General features: G+C 38.5%; 1 protein-coding gene across 1 annotated transcript in view; it reads left to right on the top strand.

Annotated features, from left to right (window-relative positions):
• PIPOX (pipecolic acid and sarcosine oxidase) overlaps window positions 1-26,971 on the top strand; it is a 321,476-nt gene that overhangs the window by 276,841 nt on the left and 17,664 nt on the right. Inside the window, exon 5 of the mRNA XM_053706176.1 lies at window positions 17,931-18,080. Coding sequence (XP_053562151.1) covers window positions 17,931-18,080 — 150 coding nt within the window. The remainder of the gene's footprint in view (window positions 1-17,930; window positions 18,081-26,971) is intronic.

Genomic DNA, 26,971 nt, shown 5'->3' with positions numbered 1-26,971 from the left:
ATATTTTTAGCATTGTTAAGGGACAAAGTCTACTGCTCATTTGAGGTTCAGACTGGGTGCTGTTGCATTTGTCTTGTTGTCTTGCATTTTTTTATGCAAGTCTGGTGTGTTGACTGGTCCTTTAACTGGATTAACATGCTAATAATTTCATTTGTATCTTCATTTTATTGAAATATTTTCACAAATGAGATTTAATCTATGTCTTTAGCTGTTTTTAGCTAGAAGAATTTTGTGATTTCTAAAAATCCTTATTTCTTTTTTTCCAAGATAATCAATTATTTGGTTCATATTGGATTCAATTCTTAACTGTTACTCTGGGCTTCAAGATTGAGTTCTAAGACTAAAACTTTAAGCTTATTTTAGTTTGGTTGTTCTTACTAAGGAACAAAATTCTAATTCTTACCCAAGTAACATGTTTTTTAATTGGGAGTTTTTTAGTTCAAAATCAGCTCCTTAAATTTGCTTGTATGTGCCGTATTCCAGCTTGGCTGGTAAGGGGCAGGTTAAAAAAATTTTGAAATTTGTTTGGTTCTATTCGGTCCAAATTTCTTGGATTTTGGGTACAGAATAAATTTTCGAGTAAAACCGTCTATGAGAAGTCTTTTTCTCTCTATTATATTCCAGCTATCCCAGTAAGGCTAACACTTTCCTTAATGTGTTTCAGTCCTATATATTTTGGGTAATGTTGAAGTGCGGCTGATCACCTGTTGGGGCTCAAGCGCTGCTCAGATCTGGAATCTTCTGGGGTATTTATTCCAGTTCCATTTTTAGGAACTGGGTTTTGGGGTTTTATTCAAAACTATTCATTGTTTTGAAGATAGAAAATCTTTTTATTATGTAAATGTACCATCTTTTAGATTGGTATTTATATGGTCTATTCTGCCTTTTTTTGGTCAGTGATAGCATTATTTGTTTTCATTAGATACAATAGATGCATATCTTCATTTTCTGTTTTCATTCAGATTATTTTTATTTTCTGAGACTACGGAATCTCATATGATTCAACTTTGTTTTTTCAAGGACATGGTTAGAGGATCTTTTTATCAAAAGCTCTTGATTCCTCACACAAGGGTCACCTTTTTTGGGTTTCCAGATTGATTGTGTCTCTGTCTTTGTCTCTAACAGACAAATTACATTTTTATTGGGTTCCGTCTGTCGGTACCTTCAGTCTCTATTATTTCCTTCAGTTGCTATATATACATGGAAATTTAGGTCATATGGCTGCAGCATTGGATTCAATTCCCTTTGCTCATTTTCATAGAAAACCTTTCCAGTTTTTTATGCTGAATATTGGTGCAGGAATTCTAGGATTTCACTTTTTAAATCTTCGAATTCTATGTTTATCTATCTTTGATTCGGTGGTTAAGATCACCATCATTTAATTCTACAGGTCTCTTCGATTCTTTCAACCTGGATCATGATCTCTACAGATGCAAGTCTTTTAGGTTGGGAGGCTGTCTGAGGTTCTCTGTCAGCACAAGGAGTTTGGAAATCTCAGGAGGCAAGATTACCATTTGATATTTTGGAACTCCGTGCATTCCCAGAGTTCTTCAGTTGGTTTCTTTTGAAGAAGAGACGTTTATTGTTTTTTTCAGACAATATCACATCTGTGGTGTATGTCAATTATCAGGGTGGGACTATTAGTCCTTAGACTGTGACAAAAGTATCTCGGATATTTGCTTGGGCTAAATCCAGCTCCTATCTAAATTCTGTGGTCCTTTTCCCAGGTATAGACATTTGGGAAGCGGATTATCTCTGTTAATCAAGCTTTACATCCGGGAGAATGGTCTTTTTACCCAGATATGTTTTTCAATTTTTCAGATGTGAGGGCTTCCAGAAATAGATCTGTTGGCATCACGTCTTAACATGGAACTTCCCAGGGGCCAATTTCAGGTCTGGGGATCCTCAGGCGGAAGTAGCGTATGCATTGACACTTCCTTGGAATTATCATTCTGCCTATATCTTCCGACTCTAGTTCTTCCAAAATTCTAACGGAGCGTTCGTTTGTACTGTTGGTGGTTCCAGCATGGCCTCACAGGTTTTGGTATGCGGATCTCATTTGGATGGCCAGTTGCCAACCTTGGACACTTCCGTTAAGACCAGACCTTCTATCTCAAGGCCCATTTTTTCCATCAGGATCTCAAATCATTCAATTTGAAGGTATGGAGATTGAACTTTTGATTCTTAGTCATAGAGGTTTCTCTGACTCAGTGATTAATACTATGTTACAGGTTTGTAAATCTGTCTCTAGAAAGATTTATTATCGAGTTTGGAAGACTTACATTTCTTGGTGTTTTTCTCTTGGCATTCTTTTAGAATTCCTAGAATTTTACAATTTTTCAGGTTGGTTTAAATATTCATTGTTTTGTACAGGTTTTGGTTTGTATCAAGCCTGTCATTAAGTCAATCTCTCCTCCTTGGAGTCTCAATTTGGTACTGAGGGCTTTACAGGCTCCTCTGTTTGAACCTTTGCGTTATATGGACATTAAATTACTTTCTTGGAAAGTATTGTTCCTTTTGGCTATCTCTTCTGCTAGAAGAGTTTCTGAGTTTTCTGCTCTTTCTTGTGGATCTCCTTTTCTGATTTTTCATCAGGATAAGGCAGTGTTCTTTCCTGTTATTCATTATTTTGTTCAGGCTTTGGTTCTTATAAAAACCTGTCATTAAGCCAATTTCTCCTCCTTGGAGTTTTAATTTGGTTCTGAAGGCTTTACAGGCTCTTCTATTTGAGCATATGCTTTCTCTAGACATTATTTACTTTCATGGAAAGTATTGTTCTTTTTAGACATCTCTTCAGCTAGAACAGTTTTTGATTTATCTGTTCTTTCTTGTGAGTCTCCTTTTTCTGATTTTTTCATCAGGATAAGGTGGTTTTTGCTATCCTCATTTCAGTTCTTACCTAAAGTTGTGATTTCTATCAACATTAGGGGGGAATTTTTGTCTTTTCCTAAGACTTCTTTGGTAAGATTCTTACATTCTTTGGATATGGTAAGAGTTTTGAAATCCTATGTTGAAGCTATTCAGATTTCACACAGACTTCTAGTCTATTTGTTATCTTTTCTGGTTTTAGGAAGGTCAAAAGGTGTCTGCCATTTATTTGGCATCTTGGTTAAACTTTTGTTTCATCATGCTTATTTAGAGTCGGGTTGATTCCCGCCTCAGTGGATTACGGCTCATTCTACTAGGTAAGTTTCTACTTCCTGGACTTTTAAGAATGAAGCTTCTGTTGATCAGATTTGCAAAGCAATGACTTGGTCTTCTTTGCATATTTTTACTAAATTCTACCATTTTGATGTTTTCTCTTCTTTAGAAGCAGTTTTGGTAGAATGGTACTTTAGGCAGCTGTTTCAGTTTGATTCTTCTGCTTGTAAATTCATTTTTTTTCATTATAAAAATTGAAACTTTTTGATTTGGGTAGTGGATTTATTTTTTTCGGAATTGGCTTTCTTTATTTTTTCCCTCCCTCTCTAGTGACTCTTGCGTGGAAGTTCCACATCTTGGGTATCTACTATCCCATACGTCACTAGCTCATGGACTCTTGCTAATTACATGAAAGAAAACATAATTTATGTAAGAACTTACCTGATAAATTAATTTCTTTCATATTAGCAAGAGTCCATGAGGCCCACCCTTTTTTTGGTGGTTATGATTTTTTGTATAAAGCACAATTATTCCAATTCCTTATTTTTTTATGCTTTCGCTCCTTTCTTATCACCCCACTTCTTGGCTATTCGTTAAACTGAATTGTGGGTGTGGTGAGGGGTGTATTTATAGGCATTTTAAGATTTGGGAAACTTTGCCCTCCTGGTAGGAATGTATATCCCATACGTCACTAGCTCATGGACTCTTGCTAATATGAAAGAAATGAATTTATCAGGTAAGTTCTTACATAAATTATGTTTTATATATATATATATATATATATATATATATATATATATATATATATATATATATATATATATATATATATAGTATCCCACAAAAGTGAATACACCCCTCACATTTTTGTAAATATTTTATTATATCTTTTCATGTGACAACACTGAAGAAATGACACTTTGCTACAATGTAAAGTAGTGAGTGTACAGCCTGTATAACAATGTAAATTTGCTGTCCCCTCAAAATAACTCACAGCCATTAATGTCAAAACCGTTGGCAACAAAAGTGAGTACACCCCTAAAAGGAAATGTCCAAATTGGGCTCAAAGTGTCAATATTTAGTGTGGCCACCATTATTTTAAAGCACTGCCTTAACCCTTTGGGAATGGAGTTCAACAGAGCTTCACAGGTTGCCACTGGAATCCTCTTCCACTCCTCCATGATGACATCACAGAGCTGATGGATGTTAGAGACCTTGCGCTACCCCACTTTCCGTTTGAGGATGCCCCACAGATGCTCAATAGGGTTTAGGTCTGGAGACATGCTTGGCCAGTCCATCACCTCTACCCTCAGCTTCTTTAGCAAGGCAGTTGCCGTGTTTGGGGTCTTTATCGTGTTGGAATACTGCCCTGCGGCCCAGTCTCCAAAGGGAGGGTATCATGCTCTGCTTCAGTATGTATGATTAACACACTTACTTTAAAAAGAAAATTACTGATGTTTGGAAAATAAAGGTTATGTTGCTCTTTTCTTGTTCACAGCAAGTAAAAATAGCTTGTTTTACTAGCTTGCACAAGGTGAGACTTTTCTTTTGTAGTTGAAAATATAGAATGGGCAATCTCATATGATTAGATAGAAAAAAATGGAATTTGCTTATGTTGCAAAAAATAGGTTCAAAGATATCAATATAACAAAATGAAGATATGAGAAAATGGTACTTGAGAATGTATATATATATTGAGAGAAAATTTCATATGCTTGAGCAGGTAGTATATTGCAGAAGTTTAATCCGGGATTAATGTTCTTATTAATGTCAGCAAGAAGTTCACGCACTCACACAATCATACCATAAAATATATACAGTCCCAGCAAACACGCGATATAGCCCCAGCTAAGAGGAGGTTAATTCAGGGAAGATACATCCCACACAGGGAGACACACTTGAAAGACAGTTGAGAGAGGCTTAACCAAAGTAAACTGCTTTAACAAGTAACGATACCCAAAGGAGCATGGAGAGCGGATCCTATCCCTTCAGAGATGGCTGATCATGTAGCGTGGAGAGCGGTAGTACCGCTGAGGAGAGAGCTGACAAGGGATGTGCTGGTAGCGGTGATCCGGTAACCGCTTGTGTGAGCGTGATTTCGGCTTGCGTGTGGAAGAAGATCCGGTAGGCGTAGGGATCCAGGGAAGGATTCCGGTCAGAGACAAAGTTAACAAGTAACTTGTTCACAGAGAGAACAATATAGTGAGAATCCACTTCAATTTTCAGGCCCTGAGTGAGGTAATAGCACTTCCTTAAATAGGGAGGACGTGCTATTAGGCAGTGAGTCTTAAAGGGATATCACAGTATGTCACAGTACATGTTGGCATTCATGGTTCCCTCAATGAACTGTAGCTCCCCAGTGCCGCAGCACTCATGGAGGCCCAGACCATAACACTCCCACCACCATGCTTGACTGTAGGCAAGACACACTTGTTTTTGTACTCCTCACCTGGTTGCCGCCACAGACGCTTGACACCATCTGAATCAAATAAGTTTATCTTGATCTCATCAGACCACAGGACATGGTTCCAGTAATCCATGTCCTTAGTCTGCTTGTCTTCAGCAAATTGTTTGCAGGCTTTCATGTGCATAATCTTTTAGAAGAGGCTACCTTTTGGGACGACCACCATGCAGACCAATTTGATGCAGTGTGCGGTGTATGGTCTGAGCACTGACAGGCTGACCCTCCCCCCCCCCCACCCCTTTAACCTCTGCAGCAATGCTGGCAGCACTCATACGTTTATTTCCAAAAGACAACCTCTGGATATGACCTTGAGCACGTGCACTCAATTTCTTTTGTCCTGTGAAACCGCTGTATGGTCTTGCCCACCATGCTGAAGCTCAGTTGCAAGGTCTTGGCAATCTTCTTATAGCCTAGACCATCTTTATGTAGAGCAACAGTTCTTTTTTTAAGATCCTCAGAGAGTTCTTTGCCATGAGATGCCATGTTGAACTTCCAGTGACCAGTATTATGAGAGAGTGTAAGAGCGACAACACCAAATTTAACATACCTGCTCCCCATTCACACCTGAGACCTTGTAACAATAACGAGTTACATGAAACTGGGAAGAAAAAATGGCTAATTGGGTCCAATTTGAACATTTCCACTTAGGGGTGTACTCACTTTTGATGCTAGTGGTTTAGATATTAATGGCTGTGTGTTGAGTTATTTTGAGGGGAAAGCATATTTCCCCTGTTATACAGGCTTTACACTCACTACTTTACATTGTAGCAAAGTGTAATTTCTTCAGTGTTGTCACATAAAAAGATATAATACAGGGGGCGGAGCTTGCGGGCGTACCGAATGGCCGCACTAACCTAGAGCTCCTGCAGCAGTGGAGATGGAGCTTTCCCTTGGGCCAATTTAAGCCCACAAAAGTGCCCAGACTTGATGCGCTAGGTGGTCGGAGGGTGAGAGGGGCTTAGTCCTCTTCACGTGTAGGCCGCCGCAAGCGTTCCGGACCCGGCAATCAGACGGCACTAAAGGCCGCAAATGGAGCCCTCCTAGAGTGCAACTCGGGCTTGTGTTAAAAGGCCAGACCAGGAACGGGAGACTCTGCACTTCCTTTGCAAGCAGACCGGAGGAGGATAGGATGCAGCACTACGCCAGACACTCTCCTATAAATGTCTGGTAAGGAGCATATCACTTAGGCACTTAGGCACCCACGTGGCAGTCGCCATTTTTAGCAGGGGAGCGCAGCAGGTACATAATAGACAGTACTTCCAGATTTCAGTACCTATCTTCTGCCTTAACCAACACAGGGGTTGTATGTTTGGACAAATGACATGATACAGGGCTGATATTAACTAAAGTATACACCCCTATCATAGCAAGGCCTGCTCACTCTGTCTGGCTTTATTCTGCCTAATAAATGTGAATGCACAAGTAAGGAATCTGACGTATTAAGGACAACCGAAAACACCTGTACAGCAGAGGATTATTAGATCCCTTTCTAATCCCTCATCATGGCACAGCGTAGAGCTACCAAACCTGAAAAACTTCCAAAATCAACCTTGACTTCTGGGGCTGTAAATTCCTTCTTTAAAAAGACTGACAGCACAAAAATAAAGTGAAATCTCCCAAGCTTCCAGTGAGGATGAGGAGCTGTCTGACAGTCCTACTATATCACAGCCCTTGAGATCCCCTGCAAAATTAAATTCGCACTCCACAGATGCACCAGTGGCACTAAAAGCTATGGAAGCTTTAATTAATCAGTTGAAATCCTGCATCAAAGCTGAAAGCGCTGAACTTAAAAAAGATTTAAATGAGCTGGGAAACAGGGTGGAGACGCTAGAGGATGGCAGGGAAGAAATCATTAGCGATATGGCAGCCATGTCACACTCCATAGAAACGCAACAGTTACAGATCCTTGACTTGGAAAATAAACTTGACGATGTTGAGAATAGGACGCAAAGAAATAATCTTCGAATCCGTGGTATCCCTGAATCAGTCAAAGGCGAAGATATATCAGAGCATTTACAGAATTTGTTCCAATCCTTAGCAATTTCCAAACAGCGGGTGATTGAACCTATACCCCTGGAAAGGGCTCACAGATCCTTGCGACAATCAGCCACCAAGGGACATTATAGTGTGCTTCTTGAGTTACAAAGATAGGGAAAAAATTCTCCAGATGGCACGAACACAACCACATTTTTCCTACATGGGTGCTAAGATCCAAATCTATCAAGACTTATCGGCCAGAACACTGCAACTTAGAAAGGGATTTGCCACCTTCACCTCTCATTTAAGGTCTCTGAAGATCCCTTACAGGTGGGGATTCCCTGTCTCATTACAACTCATTAAAAATGGTAAACATTAATGCTGCTCTCCAGAAAAAGTGAATGACTTTTGTAAGCTACTAGACATTCCTATACCGGACGCAGTGGTGCCTCAGCCGAAAGACCATACTGCACCCCTACCAAGCCACAGAGGCGCCTCTGGTCCGAGGTAGTAGACAAGAAGAGCAGGAAAAAGTTGTGCACAGATGCAGATCCCGACACTCCAGTGGCTACCGCTTAAACAAGCATTTATCTGCCACGCTTTGTAATAAGCTTTTGAGAGATCCATCATCAGGCCTAGATTCCTGGAAACTGGGCCCCTTTTTCCCCTATTTCGTATCACGGTTTTGCTACAAATGACGGAGAGGGGTCAGAAATCTCTCAGAAATCTCTCAGCAGGGAGGCTGTCGGTCTTTCCCTCTTGCTACAAAAATCCTTGGCAATGACAGAAGTCTAACTTGCTACGTTTTGCGAAGATCATGGCTGTGCACCTCAGCACAGGTTATGAGCAGCTGGTGTGTTTTTACATACCCACACACTACAGATGGAAAGGACCTGAGGGTGCCCTTTTCTCAAGGGTTACTTCCAGAATAATCTACTACTACCTGCATCCCTGGTGGTCGTGAGTATATAATGTAGAATTTAAACTACAAGACATTGATATACAAAGAGACTTTCTGCATTCAAGTTTGTTTACTCTAGGCAACTGTTCTTGTTTGTTTGTTAGCCTAGCTCTTATAATGAAGAACTTAAACTATTGGACATTGTTGTGGGAGAAGACTTTTGCATTGAGATTTATTTACTCTATATATATATATAGATATATCTTTTTAATTTACAGTTTACCATATTCTAAAATGTTTGCATTGTTACTCATCTCTGTCCTAGTTCTGAGTATGGGTTCTTGTTCTTGTATCCTTCTGATCTTGGCCTGACGGGGGAGCTCCGTCGTACTGCACTTTCCCCTCTTGCAGTCTTTACTCAAACTCTACCTCTTTTCTAACCCAACTTGCCTCTTCCTTCTCTTTCCTACTAGCTTCCCTACCCTACTACTCATCCCTCCCCTTCCTCTTCTCTTTTCTCATTAGTTCTGGATCTCCTTTCTCCTTCAGTTGTTTCTCCTCAAATTGCAATCCAAGGAGTAGGGGATATTAGAGAACTGTTTGTTTAATTGCTTGTTTTGTTTGAAGTGTACTTGATAAATAAGTATTTCTCTGTGTTCAGGTAGCGACAGGGAGACTGTGACCACACATAACTATTTGCACCACTTGTTGTACTGACTGTGACACCCACATCTAGGACTTCATGCCAGAGCGAGACCGTCCTAGTCAGTTTCGCATAGCCACGCAAAATATTAAGGGCTTTCTCTCCCCACAGAAACGATCAATAGCATTCCATGATTTTTATAAAAAGACAGTCGACATTATTATGACGCAAGAGACTCATTTTAAAAAAGCTAATGAGCCCAAACTTTTGCAGCTCTACTATGACCAACACCTTTTAGGTTCAGGGCCGACAAGGCATAATGGTGTGTGTATTTCCTTCAGAAAAGGTACATTATTTGTATTACTTGATAAATATTCAGACATAGATGGACGAATACTAATCCTGGTGGGACTCTTCTTTGGCAGGCCAATTACCCTAGTAAATATATATGCTCCTATTCGCCCTAGATCCCCATTTTTTTGCAAAGTAATCAATCAAATCCTAGACATCTCGAAAGGCCCAGTATTCCTAGGCGGTGACTTTAACTTCCCAATGAGCCCCATACTAGATACTTCCACAGGCTGCTCTTACATGCAAAACTCTCAAATAAAAGCTAACTGGCAAGCTATAAGAGCCATGCCCTTATTTGACTCCTGGAGAGTAGCTAATCCAACCACCAGGGATTTCACATTCTTCTCAAACCCACAACGCTCATACACCCGCTTAGATTATATCTTCTGCGAGCAGCAGACACTCTCCTCCCTATGTGAATCCAGGCTCTTTCACACCGCTTGGTCTGACCATAGTATGGTGTGCTCTAGCTTTCAGTGGTAAACTAAGCCACAATATCAGCAAAATTGGAGAATGAGCGACCAGATTTTCGTTAATCCTCTGATCACAAAGGACTTAGCGGAGAAGACGGCTGAGTTCTTTTCCTTTAATGATCCCTTAGCTACCTCAGCAACCAACAACTGGGAAGCATATAAGTGTTTTATCAGGGAGTGATAATGGGACACACACATAGGCAGCGTATGCAAAGAAGAGCCCAATTTACTTTACTGACCTCTAACTTTAATAACTGTGAAAGGGAACTCAAGCAGAATCCGCAGTCCCAAGCACTTTTGCAGAAATCTCAGCAGGCTAGGGAGGAGCTACACCAATATCTAATTAAGAATGACCACATGCGGGCTTTAACGTCCAAATTGAAAATTTTTATTGAGAGCAATAAAGCGGGGCATCTCCTTGCTAGGTCCCTGAAGAAGAAGCGTTACAAAGCTTTTATAGATAAAATAACTGATACGGAGGGCGTAACTTATACCACAAATGCAGACATTGTTAATTAATTTGCGCAATATTATTCTACACTGTATAACCTTCCATCTCTAGATGCAGAAACCAAACTAGCTAAGATTAATAATTACCTATCCGAGATCCAACTCCCCATGCTACTTGCATCAGACTGTGAGGCATTGGACGAGGAATTCTCGGCCCAAGAGCTAATGATGGCTATCAAAAACCTCCCCCAAGGCAAAGCCCCAGGCCCCGATAGGTTCACACCTAAATTTTATCATCAGTTTAAGTCCCTGCTTTGTCCCCCTTTGTTAAGTATGTATCACTCCTTAGACCAGGAGGGACAATTAACCCCATCCCTTTTGGAAGCCACTATTTCAGTTATCCCCAAACCAAATAAACCTTGTGACAAAGTATCTTATTACCGCCCTATCTCCCTAATAAATATAGACATTAAACTATACGCCAAATTGATTGCTACAAGAATAAATAAATACTTACCCCTTCTAGTGAACTCGGACCAAACTGGATTTATACGAGGCAGAGAGGCTAAAGACAATACCATCCGGGTATTACATACTTTACTTTTCGCATCATCCACTGAAAAGCCTCTGGTCCTATTGTCCACGGATGCGGAAAAGGCCTTTGACAGGGTGGACTGGGACATTCTATGGTCCACCCAGTCAAAATTTGGTTTCTCGCAAACTTTAATTTCCCGCATTAAATCACTTTATACGGGCCCATTAGCGCGAGTTAGCCCAAACAGCACACTCTCACAAGTATTTTATATAAATAACGGCACTCGCCAGGGGTGCCCTTTTTCTCCGCTACTATTCGCCTTAGTAGTGGAGGTACTGGCTGTACGAGTCAGAAGCAACCCTCTTGTTAGTGGAGCCTCCTTTGGGGAGATTCACCAAAAATGTCTCCTATACGCGGATGACATTATATTTACAAAACATTCCCCGTTAACATCTAACCCCGCCCTTCTACACGAACTGGAGGATTACAAATCAGTCTCTAATTTTTCTGTTAACATGGAAAAATCAATGTTAATGCCGATACACCTTAGGGAGGAAGAACTGCAATTTATTTCAACTCATACCTCATTTCAAATGATGAATAAAATACACTACTTGGGGATTGACATATCACCCAACTATACGGAGATATTCAGCCTTAATTACATGCCCCTTCAGCAGGAAACTAGCAAGTCATTAGAGCTTTGGAGTAAACAGGGCCATCTTTCATGGATAGGGCGTATTAACGCTATAAAAATGAACCTTGTCCCTAAGTACCTATATTTATTTCAAGTACTCCTGCTAGACCTCCCCTTACAGTATTTAAGAAAACAACAAAAAATGCTAGACACATTTATATGGGATAATAAGAGATCCAGAGTAGCTAGGAACACCTTATTTTTACACAAGGAGGATGGAGGCTTGGGTTCCCCGAATCTATTGAATTATTACAAGTCGGCCCATATTGCCCATATAGTTGCATGGAAGCATTCCCCGGCAGGGAAACCCTGGATTCAAATAGAATCCTTCCTAGAAGGTGGTCTGAATTTGGGAGACCAATGCTGGATACCAAGTAGACAAAGACCAATAGACGTTTGGGGAAACCACTATATTGCTGCCACCCTTAGGATATGGGATAGACTTCTATCTGAGGACATACAGTTCTCGACACGAATCTCCCCTTTAACCCCTTTACTTAATAACCCCTTGATGTTGAAGCCACATACCTTTCCTTCGCCGCTTATTGCAGGCATCCCTACTAATATTCCGACACATATGGTATTACAAAACGGACTTATTAAGTCTCAAGCAGACTTACATCACCAACTGGGGGCCCCCTTTCATTTATGGTACACGTATTTGCAAATTAGGCATGTGATTTCTACTAGCACTTATAAGTCAGATCTTGTAAGGCCCTTGACCCCCTTTGAAACCCTGTGTACGTCTCCTACAGTAGCTAAATCCCATTTTTCTACAATATACAAGTTGCTTAGAGGTACCTTCCCTAATAAGAAACCATCATTTATTGTAAAATGGGAGAGGGAGTTAAATATAGAATTCACTGATGCCCAATGGCTTCATATATTTTCTGAAACTAAAAAATCTTCCCTATCTTTAACGATGGTTGAAATGAATTACAAACTACTTTAAAGGTGGTATCTTACTCCACATCACCTTCAAAGCATATTCCCTAACTCCTCTTCCCTATGTTGGAGACATTGTGGGGGGGTGGGTACACTCTCACATATTTGGTGGTCTTGTCCACTTCTTAGCTCTTATTGGGACAATATAAATAGACACGTAGACAGAGTATTGGGGAGACCAATCATATTCACCCCTAGCTTGGTGCTTCTAAGTGATACCCCTAAAATATCTTGCTTATATCGAAAGAAACTGTTGCATTGTATGCTTAGTTGCGCTAGACGTTTAATCCCTAGGTTCTAGAATAAAACCTCTCCTCCTCCCTATGGTATGTGGATAAAGGAAGTGAGTTACATGTTAGAACTAGAAAAAATTTACTATGTGTACAAAGGGAAACAAGATGTTATCTTAGACGTAATTTTCATTTGGGAACAGCAAAATAATGACAATACAGCTAGGAGGGAGTCTATCATGTAATCTGACTTACTGAGACTTGCTTGATTAATGTATATCCTTACGAGACCTTCTTGATTTGGTTTAAATTGGCTTGGCTGTATTCACGAGTTTAAAAATGATATTAAGCCCTCGTCTTAATTTTAGTTGCACATGTGGTCATTACCTGTCTAATAATTGTACACTACTGCTTGTGATTTTCTTGTACACCTGTTTTGACTTGTCTTATGTTTGTTTTTCCTGTTTTTGAAAACAATAAAAATTATTTGATGGAAAAAAAAAAAAAGCTAGACAGAGAGCTGAAAATACCGACAGAAAACAACTACTGTACAAAAAGAAAAAGGCTAAAGATGATACGACAAGAATCATTGTAACCTATTCACCACAGGTAAAGGAAGTAGTTAATATCCTCAATAAGCACTTGGAGATACTTAAATCGGATCCGATACTGAAAGACATAGTGGGAGATAGAATTCAAGTGGGATATAGGAGATCGAATAATCTTAAAGATCTCCTAAGCCCCAGCCATTTTGAAAAAGGAAACGAAAAACAAACCCCATTGCACTAGGAAACTTCAAGTGCAGAAACTGTTAGATTTAACCAAACTCATACCATCAATTCTCATATTAATTGCAACACTGAATCTATAATCTATGGAATCACTTGTAGTTGTAATAAAGTCTATGTGGGCATGTCCACACGAAAATTCAGGTGGAACATCTAAGCAACATCAGAAATGCCGACAAAGATTTAAAAAATAAGAATATTATTACAACAGTTGCAGACCATTTTCATAATAAACACAGATCCAAGACCACTGATTTCCGCTGTTTTGGGATACAAACAGCAAAACTTGGAATCAGAGGGGGCGACATTGAACAACAACTTCTGCAAGCAGAGAGCCACTGGATTTATATTCTCAACTCTCTACAACCGTACGGATTAAATGAAAACAACTTTTTCACTTATCTATAATAAGAAACAATAAATATTGTTCAATTTCAAAAAAGATATAATACAATATATACAAAAATGTGAGGGGTGTACTCACTTTTGTGGGATACTAATATATATATATATATATATATATATATATATATATCCAAAGGAAGGCAAAAAAAAAAAAAAACTGCACTAAGCATAATAAAATTAGTGGCAACATGTGAAGCAGACAGAGTTGCTTGGTGTACACATGAGCTGCGCATAATTTTTAACATGGTAGCTCATAGGTGTCAAAAGAGTGACTCAAGTGAGTGCTTATGAGACAGGGCTTGAGAAATTCAATTTGAAAACTAGGGCTGCAATATTATGAGAAAACATTTTATTTAAATATATATGAAAAAAGATAGAAATTCTGACAAGCACACAGCTAGATTAAAAGCAAAATGGAAGAGTTAGTTACAGAGTTTAGCCAAAAGGTAATAGGCCCAGGGCCACGTCAAGGTCCATTCCTCCCTGGGTCTTTAACCTACAACCACATAATTCATGCTTTTAATCAGACACACTAAAATGCAAACAGTATATTTGAGTTCAGATCAGAGGCATAACCCCTGAATATTCTTCATACCCGATTTATGCCCAAATTACATTTTAGATAAGTTGAAATTGTATGTAAGTTAGAACAGGCACTTTTTTTAGGTGAAACTCTAGCCAAACATTTTTTTTATTTTCGGAAAGGATAGGAAAAAGTTTGTTTTGCTATCTGTGCCCCTTTTCAGAAAATTTCACATCACTTTCTGTCCTTGTGACTATTGTATTTTGAGTATTTTCGGTTATCCTGGAAAGGATTGGAAATAAATCTCTATTTTCTCTGTTTGTAAGTACGAGTTGTACTTAAGTCAGATGTCTGTAACCCGGGGAATGCCTGTATATACAGGTAGCCCTCAGTTTACTCGAGGTTAGGTTCCAGAAGGAATGGTTGTAAATTGAAACCCAGTTTATAATGTAAGTCAATGGGAAGTGAGGGAGTTAGGTTCCAGGCCCCTCTCAAAATTGTCATAAGTAACACCTAATACATTATTTTTAAAGCTTTGAAATGAAGACTTTAAATACTAAACAGCATTATAAACCTAATAATATAGATTGTATCAACATCAAACCAAGTTTAATGAACAAAAACATTTGCTAAACATCACCTAATAAAATAATTACACAACAGACTGCATCATCATCAAACTAAGTTTAATGAACAAAAACGTTTTTTTACTTGCATTTTTCTGCAATCAGTTCTCTGCATTGTTAGCATGTTAGTTAATATTGGGTTTGCACCTATTCTATGCATTTCAATCTGCAGTGATTAATAAGCAGTTAGGCACCCTCACTTCAAGCTGCTGGACAGGAAGATAATAGGGAAGTGGCTGCTAAATCGTGTTGCTCGATAGGTCTGGTCTGATCTGTGTACACAGATCAATTTAAGGCTGTAGCAGTATGCTCTAATGAGAGATCAGGTCAGATATATGGCCGCACAGCTTAAATTAGATATATGAACCGATGTATGGTCTTAGCAGCCCCCTTTATTGCTGCTATATGCCCAAATAAGGCCTAATATTAATTGTTTGACCCTTGCAGGCAGCCACTTTATGCCAGCTCTGTGCCCAATGAGATCTGAGATCAGATACAAAGGGGCCGATTTAATATGCTGTGAATGCAGCTGTTTCCGCACGAGCCTGCAGGCTCGCCGGAAACATAAGTTAAGAAGCAGCGGTCATAAGCATTTAGTGTTGTCGGACAGACATGATCCGCTACAGTTAATACATCTACTTCCAAGTCTCTGTGGACCCATCATGCCACCTATATACCAAAATTTGAGTTCAGATCAGAGGCATAACCCCTGAATATTCTTCATACCCGATATATGCCCAAATTACATTTTAGATAATGTACATCGCCCCTGTAACCCCCAGCATCCTCTGCTCAGTCAGCCACAAACAGGAACAAACACACAAACTTGCTCACACACACACATACACACACAGGAACAAACTTACACACTTGCTTACAGTGACACACATACATATAAAACCCACTTTAAAATAAATATAGCAACATTGACACTTCCATGCCAATTGCTGACATTCTGGGGCCGATTTATCAAGCTTCATATGGAGCTTGATGCCCCTTGTTTCCGGCGAGCCATCAGGCTCAAGTGGACTGGAAATCTTTTAAAACCTCTATAAGACTCCATTGTTTGCCCCTGTCGAATACAAACATTCCCCACACAAAGGAAACCAGCAGTGGGACTCACGTAATGACGTTTACAAATTGGAATACTCTAACGCTGGCAAAAAGAGGCTGAGGATCAATTGATAAAATAAGGATAAAGCAGGAAGCATGTTATGTGTGAGAATGTATTTATTTACCAGGACAAATACATTTAGATTTATATTGTTTTTAAGTATGTACTTGCTTTAAGGGAGTTACAAAAGAAGAGGACTTTTTGACCGTTTTTACATTAGGGAAATCACTGAGTATTGTTCTCATTTACTTAGTTTAGGAGTTTAGATTGTTCAAGAGATTTTTGTATATATAGTGGATTATTAGGTTTATGTGAGTGGGAATTTTAGTGGTGGGGCAGTAATTAGAGTCCATGTTGTTATCAAAATGTCATTGACATATACTGCATATTGTACCCAGACAGTGCTAAATACATCTGGTGTGAGTTTAATATGCAATTGCAATATTTCTCAGAACAATGCTGTTCTAATTCTAAGGAAATAGAGATGCCAAATATTTTTTTATCTATACCAATGGCTTTAACATAAAATTAATTTGAGATAGATAGATAGATAGATAGATAGATAGATAGATAGATAGATAGATACTAATTTATTTTCTAGCAACATTTGCTTAATACTTGGAAAATAATTGAATTTACATTTTTAATTGCATAATTATATGCATAACCCTAAAATCGTGTTGTGTCCTCTATTAAGACCAGTAGAATTGCGTAGAGAACATGAGTGAATGAGAGAAGCGCATCCATTGGCTAACTAATGGTACAGGCACGAACCACCATTAATGTGTAATAAATAACAACATATTCAAATCTCTGCTCATTTAAATAGACGCCATAAGGAGAATGTCTGACATGTTTATGTAGGCTATTTACCATAAGATTATTATATTGGATGTGCAATCGTAAATAAATGGGTTAAACTATTAGCGTAACGATGTTAGTATTATAATGACCATAGGATATTCATACCAGAGCCATAACCAATCGGATACCTTATAGAATACAAGCCTTTTCTTAGGCGTCAGTCATTGGTGTTTAACGGGGCGTATCTCGCCCCTTGTGCGTGATAGGTCAATTCATCGGTTGCTTAGGACTATAAGAAGTTGTGGCACCCGGGCCTCGGCTTGTCTATGCTACATTGAAAAAGGCTGCCACTAACAGCCGAAACGCGTTTGTTGTGTAAATAGAAGCACCTTGGTGCACTATTTTTGGTTTTAACTTTTAGTTCATGGTCTCTTGTCCCTGTCACCTGAAGCCGAGGGAGCAGTTATCGGCCAGGAAACAGGGGGGCAAGGTGACCTTAGTGTATAAGTTGTATAGGTATTTTTCGATATATAAGGCCTTCCTTACTCATATAATTAATCACATTATATATGGGTTCTTTTTAAACTTCTAACTAATAAAAATTAAACTTTTTAAACTTTACTATTTAGTAGGAATGAGTGCTAACATACCCCAATCTTGAGGATTTCTTTTATCCTCTCTCTCCTTTTGAATAATTATATGTTGAAAATAATTATAATGTGATTAAATGGCTATGTGGCTAATAAGTTGTTGATTTATTACAGTTATTTATAGTCAGTTTATTTAGTCAAAGATGTTATGCATGGTATAATGTTGTATGCCATTGTTATATTTATAAATACATATGTGTTTCTCTTCTGCAGACTCTAAGAATAAATGTTTGCTACTGGAAAGAAAAGAACCCTGGGAGGTCTGGAGTGCTACAGAATTTGCCTTGTTTCTTGGGTGTCAGTCTAACTGGCAAGAATCATGTGTATGGGCTCCCGTCCCAGGAATATCCAGGCCTCATAAAAGTAAGTAACCTAAAAGAAACATATAAAGTAAAACCAAATCACCATCAGCCCCAAATCACAACAGCTGTCAATGGTGGCTGTGCCCCTATGTTTTCAATAGAATGGAATAAAATGTGGGACTTTTAACTCCTTAACATAGTCCAGTTCAAGTGTTTTCAATATGCATCTTTTTTTCTTCAAGTGAGGAAGTACATATGCAAGACCTTTCATCCTGCCAAATGCTGTATGCCAGGACAATACATAGATTCAGTTGGCGAAATTTAGCGAATGCATGCATGGGAGATAAACTGACTGCCTTGCACAATTGTTCAATAGATTCTTTATTCAGGGCCGGCTCAAGATATTGTGCTGCCTGGGTTCAAGAATGCAATGACGCCCTCCCCCACCAGTAATAACATTACTGAATAGCATATTAACTTACTAGCCTGGCCGCTGACCTTACTAGCTTGCTTACCTACCCACATGCAACCAATGCTTAGACAAAATCAGCTTCCTTGTTGTAATTGGGGAATGGAGAGTAGAGTGGAAAAAGACAACCTTAAGTTATAAGTGGGAATAAATTTAGGGAAGAGATGCACTTGTCCCACCTTAAATGTTGCCCCTGACTGGTTCTGTGTCTATTTACATAATGAGGTTATGCTGCTGGGAGCTTGCGACTTCCCCCACGGAGACAGAGGACAGGGGAGGTCTGGGTCTGACAGTGACTGACTGAGCCACGCTGCCCCTTTTTAAGTGTTGCCTGGGTCCATTGGACCCACTTGGTCCCTTGGTTGAGACGGACCTAATTTTATTTATATACATTTTATATACACATATTAAATTACACACACCTTTGCATCCAGATAGTAAATAGCATATTCTAAAGTATAAAGTTCCAGAGGTCCAGCACCTGGGATTCAAGGTGTGCAAACTAGGGGGCACTGCACAATACCCCCAGTCAATATAGCAAAGGATAGTAGTCGCACCACCAAGTTATCAAATGAAGTGCTTTATTGAGCCAAATTCAAAAAATCAGCAACGTTTCGGACACAAGTCCTTAATCATGCATAGCAAAACAGACACTAAATACCTTCTTATATACCTGAATAAGTCACACCTTCAAAGCTAATTGCAACACCTGTATAGAACAGGTATACCTCTTTTAACAAATCCTGCCACCTAGTGGTCATACAGAAAATCACACATATATAATTGTTTTAAACTAGCAATTAATTTATACATAGTCTAAATATATCTGTGTACAGTGCAGGCCCATGTGCAATACATATTATTTCCATATCAAATTGGGTGGATTAGTGCGCGCTAAAGGAAGGTATTGCTAAACACTACTCTAAAGATACAATCTCTGTATGTATCAAATACAAGTTAATAACCAAATAGTGAAGCCAAAGCTTCAAGATAGAGAAAGTGCGCTAACAAGCTGAAAGTATACACACCATATAAGGAATTGAAGTGAAAATTTAATAAACATATAGAATAAGATACACAAATATATACACTAAAAATAGGGACGTCTCCCTGTAATGTAATAAAACTAGGAAAAAATCCTAATGAAAAAACAGGTTAAAACCTATAAATGATGAATAATGCAGATACTAATTGATAATCTATGACATAAAAAAAGATATAGCATAAAAATGATAATTAAAAGATATGGCATAACAGTGATATCATAAAATAAAACTTAAAAGACAAGCACCAAGTTCATATGTATCAACACAGTGCAGGTGGCCGTATGCAAATGAATGCCGATATTGGAACAGTGGAAAGAAAATAACGGCTTGTACCACAAATAGATACAGTTTACTGTACCGTAAGTCAAGAGAGTGTTCAGAGGGTGTTACCGAGGAGAAGAAATCCTTCGGTCAAGGCTTGGACCGCAGCTGCAGTAACTGCCGTTCCTGGAGATAGAAGTGTGCAAACCTCTGCACATGTGAGTCGGCGTCTGACGTCACAGGCTTCTCATCGGCTCCTCTCAGGGTGTTACTCGCTGCTCCAGCAGCGTAAAGGAAAAGCAGCTGATTGCTGTGTCCTGGTGGGAACTTTCTGTGAAGGCAGACTTGGCTGCTGTAGGTATGTTTAATGATCCAATACAATAGTGGGGCACAAGTTATCCCTCACCTTGGGATATTCAAAGATGCTGGTAACCCGGGTTTAAAGTTGCAGTACAGGCTGTACTGAAATATCCCTTGCTGTTTCAAAGTCACAGTGTCACAGTGTCACAAATGCAAGCGACGTGTTTCGCCCTCCCTTTATCTTGATAAAGCCCAAGGGAGGGCGAAACACGTCGCTTGCATTTGTGACACTGTGACACTGTGACTTTGAAACAGCAAGGGATATTTCAGTACAGCCTGTACTGCAACTTTAAACCCGGGTTACCAGCATCTTTGAATATCCCAAGGTGAGGGATAACTTGTGCCCCACTATTGTATTGGATCATTAAACATACCTACAGCAGCCAAGTCTGCCTTCACAGAAAGTTCCCACCAGGACACAGCAATCAGCTGCTTTTCCTTTACGCTGCTGGAGCAGCGAGTAACACCCTGAGAGGAGCCGATGAGAAGCCTGTGACGTCAGACGCCAACTCACATGTGCAGAGGTTTGCACACTTCTATCTCCAGGAACGGCATTTACTGCAGCTGCGGTCCAAGCCTTGACCGAAGGATTTCTTCTCCTCGGTAACACCCTCTGAACACTCTCTTGACTTACGGTACAGTAAACTGTATCTTTTTGTGGTACAAGCCGTTATTTTCTTTCCACTGTTCCAATATCGGCATTCATTTGCATACGGCCACCTGCACTGTGTTGATACATATGAACTTGGTGCTTGTCTTTTAAGTTTTATTTTATGATATCACTGTTATGCCATATCTTTTAATTATCATTTTTATGCTATATCTTTTTTTATGTCATAGATTATCAATTAATATCTGCATTATTCATCATTTATAGGTCTTAACCTGTTTTTTCATTAGGATTTTTTCCTAGTTTTATTTACATTACAGGGAGACGTCCCTATTTTTAGTGTATATATTTGTGTATCTTATTATATATGTTTATTAAATTTTCACTTCAATTCCTTATATGGTGTGTATATTATTTCCATAGTTCAATCCTTATTTGCATCACATATTTGGATAAACAGATATTACCAATGTTATCAAAAACATTTTTACAAAAAGATATTTACAAAAAAATATTTACAAAAAAATTGACCAATCTAGTTCTTTATTCATGCCCCCTGGAAATAATGTACCTAGTTCATAAATCCAGTATGCTTCACGTTTTTTTTAATAATTTAAGACGATCACCCCCCCTCCTAGGATGTTTAACATGTTCCAGAATTTGGAACCTTAATTGACTCAGATTGTGGCCTGCAGACAAAAAATGATGGGCAACTGGGGCATCCTTTTTCTTAGATCTAATACTACTTTTGTGTTGGACGATGTTTTCCCGTACACACCTGGAGGTCTCCTCCACATACCCCAGCACACATGGGCATTTAATTAGGTATACCACAAAATCAGTATTACAAGTATAGTGCCCTTTAATAAAATATTTTTTGCCTGTACTTGGATGACTGAATGTTGGTCCTTTAATCAGGCTGTTACAATTTGAGCACCCTAAACAAGGAAAACTTCCCAGATTTTTCTTCCCAATATAGGTTTGGACAGGCCCTTTAGATGGACCAGTATCTGCCCTCACCAAAACATCTTTTACATTTTTGCCCCTTTTAAAGGCTGGCATAGGGGGAATCTTAAATTCTTGAATGCCTGGGTTACAGGTGCTCAAAATATGCCAATGTCTACGAAGAATCTTCATAACCTGTTGGTTCCAAGGTGCATATTGGCTCACAAAAACTAGTCTGGGGGGTTTTTTACTTGAAGGTTTTTTCCTTCAAAGATAAACCTTGTGAACTTATTGAAACTGAATTTTAGAACGCATTGAATACCCCCAGACAAATGCTATTAGAAAAGAAAAAACCTTCAAGTAAAAAACCCATTCAAGAAAAATCTGGGAAGTTTTCCTTGTTTAGGGTGCTCAAATTGTAACAGCCTGATTAAAGGTTCAACATTCAGTCATCCAAGTACAGGCAAAAAATATTTTATTAAAGGGCACTATACTTGTAATACTGATTTTGTTGTATACCTTATTAAATGCCCATGTGGGCTGGGGTATGTGGGGGAGACCTCCAGGTGTGTAAGGGAACGCATCATCCAACACAAAAAATAGTATTAGAACTAAGAAAAATGATGCCCCAGTTGCCCATCATTTTTTGTCTGCTGGCCACAATCTGAGTCAATTAAGGTTCCAAATTCTGGAACATGTTAAACATCCTAGGAAGGGGGGTGATCGTCTTAAATTATTAAAAAAACGTGAAGAATATTGGATTTATGAACTAGGTACATTATTTCCAAGGGGCCTGAATAAAGAACTAGATTGGTCAATTTTTTTGTAAATATTTTTTTGTAAATATTTTTTTGTAAATATCTTTTTGTAAAAAAATTTTTTTTATAACATTGGTAATATCTGTTTATCCAAATATGTGATGCAAATAAGGATTGAACTATGGAAATAATATGTATTGCACATGGGCTTGCACTGTACACAGATATATTTAGACTATGTATAAATTCATTGCTAGTTTAAAACAATTATATATGTGTGATTTTATGTATGACCACTAGGTGGCAGGATTTGGTAAAAGAGGTATACCTGTTCTATACAGGTGTTGCAATTAGCTTTGAAGGTGTGACTTATTCAGGTATATAAGAAGGTATTTAGTGTCTGTTTTGCTATGCATGATTAAGGACTTGTGTCCAAAACGTTGCTGATTTTTTTTAATTTAGCTCAATAAAGCACTTAATTTGATAACTTGGTGGTGCGACTACTATCCTTTGTTATATTCTAAAGTATAGATGTACATCTAAAATGTCATACCATTTTGTAAATACTAAAAAAAAGAATATCCACTAAGTGAATAATGAATATCATCCTAAAAAGCAATTATAAATACAGTATATAGTAGAAGAGGGGATGACAAATGTACTTAATAATTGATTATCAACATAAGATTTGGACCCATACAATCTGTAGGAACCCAGTGACTGTATTCAGAATAAATTTAGAGTAAGTAAGGCAGAAACCTATCTTTTATGAACCATGGATTATTGGCTCCTGTTTAAAAGGAATGTTATTCTACAGAGCTAATGTATTTTATGTTTTAATTCAGCAAAAAGCAGAAAGACAGACTTTTACATTGGCTGGAGAAAATTCACATAAAAAGTGCAGCCTTCTTTAACACACCCTGAAAAAATATCAGATTGTTTATTCTGAATTGTATTTATCTTACTGTGAAGTCTGAACACAATTTATTACATTCATCTATTGTTTATTTGATAGTGATTTTTATGTTTATTTCTACTTTGTTACACTGTTACATATCATTCTGACTTTAAGGCAAATAATACTTTAACATGTATATGCCACTTAAAGGACATTTAAGTGTCCATTGTTCAGCAGATTATCCAGTAAAAACCTATGCAAGAAGTAACAGAATGCTAGACAGTTGGCTGACAAACTTATATGTATCAGAGAAAGGACAAACATGTCATAGTATGAGCCACTAATCAAAGTAAAAGTGTTGCCTTAGAGACCTGTATGGCTTTGCATTCTAATGTATTATAGGGGAGGTTTACAATCAGTGGAGAACGTGTAACTTTCCATCCCCTCTATCCACTGGCTTGGCTTGTCCTTGAAAATAGTGAATATTTATTACAAAAATGTTACTAAACTATAATAAAATTAGTCTTAATAAGAAAGATGGCATAAAATGTACCCAATGTTGGCTATAAATAAAAGTTTTTTTTTAAAAAAAGTAGTCAATATTTCTTTCCTAAAATATGGATAGTCCACGACATCATCAATTACTAGTGGGAATATCACTCCTGGCCAGCAGCAAAGCTGTTAAGTGTCACTCCCTCTACCCATAATCCCCAGTCATTCTCTTTGCCTCTGTCAATGGAGGAGGTGAAGTTTTAGTGTCTGAAGAAAATTAGATTTCTTTCGCTACAAGCAAGATTTTTAGGTCTAGCTGTAGTCCACTTTAATCTCTTCAGTAGGGTAGTGGTGGCTTTAAAGCAGTTTGAAACTTGTGAGGTGGGCCTTGCTCTGTTTTTTGCTGCACATGGTAAAGAAAGCCAGAGTAGGTTTACTCTGTTCTTTCTCTTTTTACAGGTCTCTGTGAGGAGTATGTGTCCTCTCACACCTTGTAAGATAGATTGCAGGTAAGTGTTTTCTTGTCTTCTAGGTTCTGGAGACATTGCACTTAAAGAGGCTGCAACTTCTGGGGACATTTTATATCCTTGGGTTAATGTGTGGAGACTATGGGGTTAATGTAACATTTTAACCTTTATTTCAATGGCTCATTATTGGGGGTATGTGTTGTGAAACTCTATTGCTGGAAATCACAAGAGATTTTCTGTGGGAGTAACGGTTTGCTTCATTTTTAGAAATGAGTGATTATATCTTTAACATGCTTTCATGACAGTCGGCTGTTAGACACGCGCAACTGTGTCGGCCTGATGGTCAAGTGACCCGCTCTTCCGCTTTTAGGTGTTAGCGGAGTGGTGTCTTTCTGACATTGCTAGCTTCTCTTGGTCAGCAGGGGAATGGGATCTGTCTCATCTGCTGTTCTATCCAAAAATTTGGTGTACGGAGGTTAGGTAAGACACCTCAGTAGAAGCTGAGGTGTAGAGGTCTCTGTTAGTTTCATTTGGTAAGCGTATTTAACGATCCAAAATTCTTGAGGTAAAGAGACTGTGCAGAGGTCTTTGTTTCTTTAGCGGATGTAACGCTTTTAAATGCTTGGGGGAAATTGCCTTTCCTTTTAAAGAGACAGTGTTAGAATTTCTTTAAATCAAAGGAAAAAATTTTTTTTCCCCCCAGCAATATCTCTGATATCATGGATATGGAGCAAGACTCAGTGTCTTTTTCTAAATGCTTGCTGTGCCTTGAGGCGCAAATTGTTTTGCCCATGCAAATCTGTTCTGCATGCTTAACTACAACTCTTGATAATAAAAATATATATTGAGCCTAATGTTTCCCAGGGTGATGCTGTTTAGGCAATGCTACAGCTTTCTCCTCAAACGTCCCAAGCCACAATGGCGTCACATGCAGTGCCCTGTGGTTCCTCTCAATCTCCTGGAGGAGTTTATTTGCCTGCAGAAATTGCTGCACATGTATCTTTAGCAGTATCTGCAGCATTATCTGCTTTCCCTATGTTAAAAAGAAAACGCAAGAAGAAAATTAAAGATTTAGATAGTAAGGGTTCTGTCCCATCTCCTGATACTCAGGTTGCATTCCCTCATAAGTCTGATGAGGATGATACGTCAGTAGCTTCTGAGGGTAACAGTATAATTCCTTCCTCTGATGCTGAAGTAGTAACCTTCAGGTTTAAGCTTGAACACATTTGTATATTGTTAAAGGAGGTTTTGGCTACTTTGGACGACTCCGATACTCCTGTCATTGTCAACCCTAAGAAGTCTAGTAAACTTAATAAATACTATGATATTCCTTCCTCTGTGGAATTGTTTCCTGTTCCATAAAATGCTACGTAGATTATTTCCCAGGAATGGGAGAGACCAGGGATACCTTTTTCCCCGTCCGCCGTTTTCAAAAAAAATGTTTCCTGTTGCTGACCCCATTAAAGATTCATGGTGCACGGGGCCTAAAGTAGAAGGGGCCATTTCTACTTTTGCTAAGAGAACTACAATCCCTATAGAGGATAGCTGCTCTTTTCCCTTCAGGTAGAGACTCCTTTGGAGGAGATCCAAGACAGGATTAAGGCTCTCAAGCTAGCCAATTCCTTTATTTCTGATGCTACCATGCAAGTTATTAAACTGAGAGCTAAGATATCTGGCTTTGCTGTGCTAGCCCGCAGAGTGTTGTGGCTAAAATATTGGTCAGCTGTTGTTACTTCTAAGTCCAAGCTTCTGGCACTTCCTTACAAGGGTAAGACCTTGTTTGGACCTGGTCTGGCCGGAATAATTTTTGATATTAAGGGTGGAAAATGTTTTTTTCTACCACTAGACAAGAATAATAGACCTAAAGGTTGTGGTTATCTATTAATTTAAAATATCTTTACTTTCTACTAAATATAATATAATAAATCTCTATGGTGGTACCACTAAAACCAACACAGATAAATTGTGAAATAAACTCTATGAGAGGGCCTCTACTATTTGCCAGACAGTTTATTTAGGAATCAATATATGTTAAAAATAAGATAAATATTTACAGGTATATATATATATATATATATATATATATATATATATATATATATATAAATCTATTTTACAGATAAACAGTCCAAAATGTAATTAATACAGGGCAACTCTTCTACACTAACCCCAATTGTGCAATACTGCTACACAGAATATTATCCCAGAAATACTTAGCCAGATTCTCTGTGTCCAACATCATCCATCTTTTAGCAGGAGCAGGATAAAATAGAGACAGAGGCTCTGGTGTTACAGTATTTTATACCCCAATTCAAAAGGGAGTGGCTTATCAAATGTCACTCAAAAATAACATTGGGTGTGTATTTCTAGACAGACACTAGACAAAAGAACTACTTGAATAAACCAGCTATGTGAATTGTACAGAAGAACACAGTGGGAGTGAAAACCTTACAGGAGAAATTCTCCCACCATCCCTTCGGAATCATTCCCTCGGCGATATGAGCTCTTCTGTACTTTCCTAGGACTGTCAATTCCTAATCTAACTTTATACAATTCATTAGAAAAATGAATTTAAAATTATATATAGAAACACAAAATCCTATGCTAAACCCCATTAGCAACATTTATACAATGGTCTTAAATATT

This window comes from Bombina bombina, chromosome 3, assembly GCF_027579735.1.
Source record: "Bombina bombina isolate aBomBom1 chromosome 3, aBomBom1.pri, whole genome shotgun sequence".
NCBI classification, from domain to species: Eukaryota; Metazoa; Chordata; class Amphibia; order Anura; family Bombinatoridae; genus Bombina; species Bombina bombina.
Note: the sequence above shows the minus strand (reverse complement) of the source record. Positions and strands in the feature narration are given on the sequence as shown.